This window comes from Oncorhynchus clarkii, chromosome 32 (assembly GCF_045791955.1).
Source record: "Oncorhynchus clarkii lewisi isolate Uvic-CL-2024 chromosome 32, UVic_Ocla_1.0, whole genome shotgun sequence".
In the NCBI taxonomy this organism is placed as follows: domain Eukaryota; kingdom Metazoa; phylum Chordata; class Actinopteri; order Salmoniformes; family Salmonidae; genus Oncorhynchus; species Oncorhynchus clarkii.
The window spans coordinates 29,809,261-29,812,748 of NC_092178.1; the positions used below are offsets into that span (position 1 = coordinate 29,809,261).

Below are 3,488 nucleotides of genomic sequence, written 5' to 3' on the forward strand. Positions count from 1 at the left end.
CCTTTGTGGCTGAAGTGGTTTATTTTGCAACATTAAGGAGAAGCCAGTGCAATATCCATGCATTCTGAAGTCACTGACACCCACAGGGTTACACTGCTGCCCAAGCTGTCTCACGACAGCGCTCTGTACCAGTAATGGTGGCTGTAGTGAGGGTAAAGTGTGAGAAGATTGTGTGTGAGTGACTCAAAGGAAGATGTGTTAGATTAAAAAAATTACAGAGCAAGAACATCATTGAAGATATTACTGTCCAAGTAAAATCAAACTACGTCTTTCAACCATATGAAAGCATCCTTAAATATTTTTTACTTGAAACAGAACCATATTTTGCATAATCAAACTCCTAAAACTCTTAGTTTTTGCATTCTAATGCTAAAACCACCAACTGACTTGTCACCCAATTACAACAGAGGAGAATGTACTTTTTTTTGTTGCATTGAAATTTGGGGTTTGCCACTAAATGTTCTGTGAAAATGACCAGCAAAAAAACCTCAAGCTACCCAGCAGTGTATTTAAAGGCTCTTCTCTCTCATCCAGTATAGAATCAAGAAACAACTCTCTTCGTTTTACATCTCCAAGAGAAAGAGCACATGGTATGATATGAAGTCTCAATTTTTATACATGTTATCTTTTGATCTCTAGTCATAAAACCTGAAGGACAACAATTCTTCACACAGATCTTAAGGTATATTGTCCTATTTCTTAAAACTTTATTTCATGTGCACTGTACTGTAATTGATAAATACGTAGTGCTTGGAACAGCAATACATTTCACTGATCAAATGGATTAGTACAACACATTTACTCATACATTACCATTACAAGCTCACTACAGCGTGCCACTACAGTGTGTGGTGGCAGGTAGCCTAGCGGTTAAGAGCATTGAGCCAGTGACCGAAAGGTTGCTGTTTCAAATCCCAGAGCTGACGCTGACTAGGTGAAAAATCTGTTGATGTGCTCTTGAGCAAGGCACTCAATCCTAATTGCTCTGGATAAAAGTGTCTGCTAAATGATTTTGATTACTTCTACTTTTTTCTATTAAGAGGGTGATGAAGGAGTTGTGTCTACTTCTACTGATCTGCTGGGCAGGCACACTCCAGTGCCTGGCAGGGAGTTTGAGGGGAAAGATTCCTGGCAAGCCACAGGAATGTGAGCAGGCCGAGTTTGTCCCTGGTTACAACCTGGCAGGGGAAGGTTTCGACATTGTGAAGATGCAGCGAAAAGGTTCTTATGTGATCAACATGGAAAATTGGGAGCGGGAGGGAGACACTTGCGAGTTAGCTGTCAATTTCTATTTGGGTGGAATAAAACAGAAGCTTCCAGCAGCCATGGCAAACTGGCGAGCCCTCACCGACTGCAAGCGGGAGGTCTCAAGCAGCATCTATGAATCCAGTGAGTCCCTCATCAATACCACAACTTCAGCCGTGACCAACAACTGGAAACTTGGCCTGGACCTTGAGATTCCTGAAGTAAAGTTCAAGACAATCATTGGAGGGACAGATTCCAGAGAAGCAACATATGCCATTGCAAAGTCGAAGCAGGACAGATACAGTTTCACCAGGCATGAAGTCCATTGTAGCATCTACAGGTGATGCGCTCAACTTCAGTGACTAAACTAAAAGATTCTTAAAGAGGCTGTAATATGAGGCTAATATAATGCTTTTCATGAATATTGTGTATCCATTGCATGATAAGTTCACATACAATACCATCACATGCTTACCAATTGCGTTCAACTTAACTGCTATTAAAGACTAAAATACAACCGATTATTGTTAAATGTTAACCAAACCATTGTCACTTTTTTCCTCAGATATAGCCTGGTCGAAGATCCTCCTCTTCACAAACAATTTCTGAATTCGGTGAAGAAGCTCCCCACTGTTTATGATCTCAAGTCTAAGCCGGCCTATAGAAACCTGATAGACACATACGGCACTCATTTCACCTCTCAAGTCAACCTGGGAGGGAAAGTGAGTGCTGTAACTTCCATCAAGTCTTGTCAGGCGACTATGAACGGAGTGACAGTCACTGCAGTGAAGGACTGTCTCGATGTCGAGGCCTCCTTGTCATATCAATTCAGCGCTAGTTTGGCCGCCGAGCTTCACTACTGTAATGAACTAAAGAAGAAACTTGGCACCAACCGAAGTTTCAGCAGCATGTTCAGTGACCGCCACTTGGAAATTAAAGGAGGGGTACTGAATGGAGGCGACCTGCTGTTCTCAGGTGCGTTGGACGCAAACGCCTACAAAGAGTGGCTGGAGTCCTTGAAAACGATCCCTGACGTGGTGCACTACTTCCTTAAGCCCCTTCACTTCCTGTTGAAAAGTAGACATCCTGCTCAACCTGGGCTGAAGAAAGCAGTGGAGGAGTACATCCTTGAAAACGCCCTGATCAAGAAATGCTCAGAGTCCTGTCAGATAGGTACGAGGACCAGCAAAAGGGATCACTGTGCCTGTGTCTGCCACAGTGATCAGAGCATCAAGTCCAACTGTTGCCCTGCTGGGAAAGGCCTGGCCAGGCTGCAAGTCTATGGTTTGAGAGCAAAGGGACTTTACGGGGACATTTCAACCGAAACGGATGGTTTTGTTGAGATCTCATATGATAAACAAGTCAAACTCACTGAAGTGATCAAAGACGACGACAATCCCGTTTGGCCAGAGAGCTTTGAATTCGGACCCATCCATATCAACTTTGACACCAAACTCACTTTCAAAGTGTATGACACAGACAGAGTTGTTTGGAACAAAGACGTCCTGGGTGAATGTTCCTTTGATCTGCGTAGAGGAAATGTGAGTGACGTCTGTGTGTTCAAATATGGCACATTCTTCTTCTCCTACACAGTGCAATGTGCTCCCAGCCTTGGAGGCTCACGCTGTGAAGAGTACATCCCCTCTCCTATGAGCGCCTCCCTGGCAAAAGTCTTCCACTCCAGAAATGGCATGCTGGCTGGGGAGAATTGGCGACTTGAGTTGGGCAGGAATCACACCAATGATGCGGTTGACAAGGTTGGCTTAAAGAGATGTCATGGTGAATAAGGAATGAGGTGAGCGACGAGTTGGTGACTGCTTCGCATTGCATAGTTCAGCATTTCAGATGGTCCCTTTGGCCACAGGCAGGATCATGGTTAGATGATTCATGTGAAATTAAACTAGAGTGAAATGTGTCATGTGTTTCTGTTCAATCTGTAACATTGATAGTATGAGGAATTGCTTTGCACTGGTTTCTTTTTTGCATTAAAGCACTGAGAAAGACAAAATATAATGTTTTAGCTTTTTCTTTGTTCAAAGTACAATATAATTATAATTGCATTGGATTTGCTTTACAATTTTGACGTGACAGATATTGTGAAAATGTTTTTAGCAGCTCATCTTGTATTAGTTGCATCATCTTTTACCAAAATATCATTCCCAATAATTACATCTAAGGCTTTTGCTATAGATTGTTTGTTATCATGCTGAGCTTATCAGATATTAAAAACAATGAAAGATGTG

At 42.5% G+C, this 3,488-nt stretch overlaps 1 protein-coding gene across 1 annotated transcript; it reads left to right on the plus strand.

Annotated features, from left to right (window-relative positions):
- The first annotated feature begins 568 nt into the window (after positions 1–568).
- LOC139392136 (perforin 1.8) lies at positions 569–3,141 on the plus strand. The gene is made up of 3 exons (XM_071139867.1): positions 569–590; positions 1,041–1,585; positions 1,811–3,141. The coding sequence occupies exons 1-3, from the start codon at positions 588–590 to the stop codon at positions 3,030–3,032; spliced, it is 1,770 nt and encodes a 589-aa protein (XP_070995968.1). The 5' UTR covers positions 569–587; the 3' UTR covers positions 3,033–3,141.
- Positions 3,142–3,488: the final 347 nt, after the last annotated feature.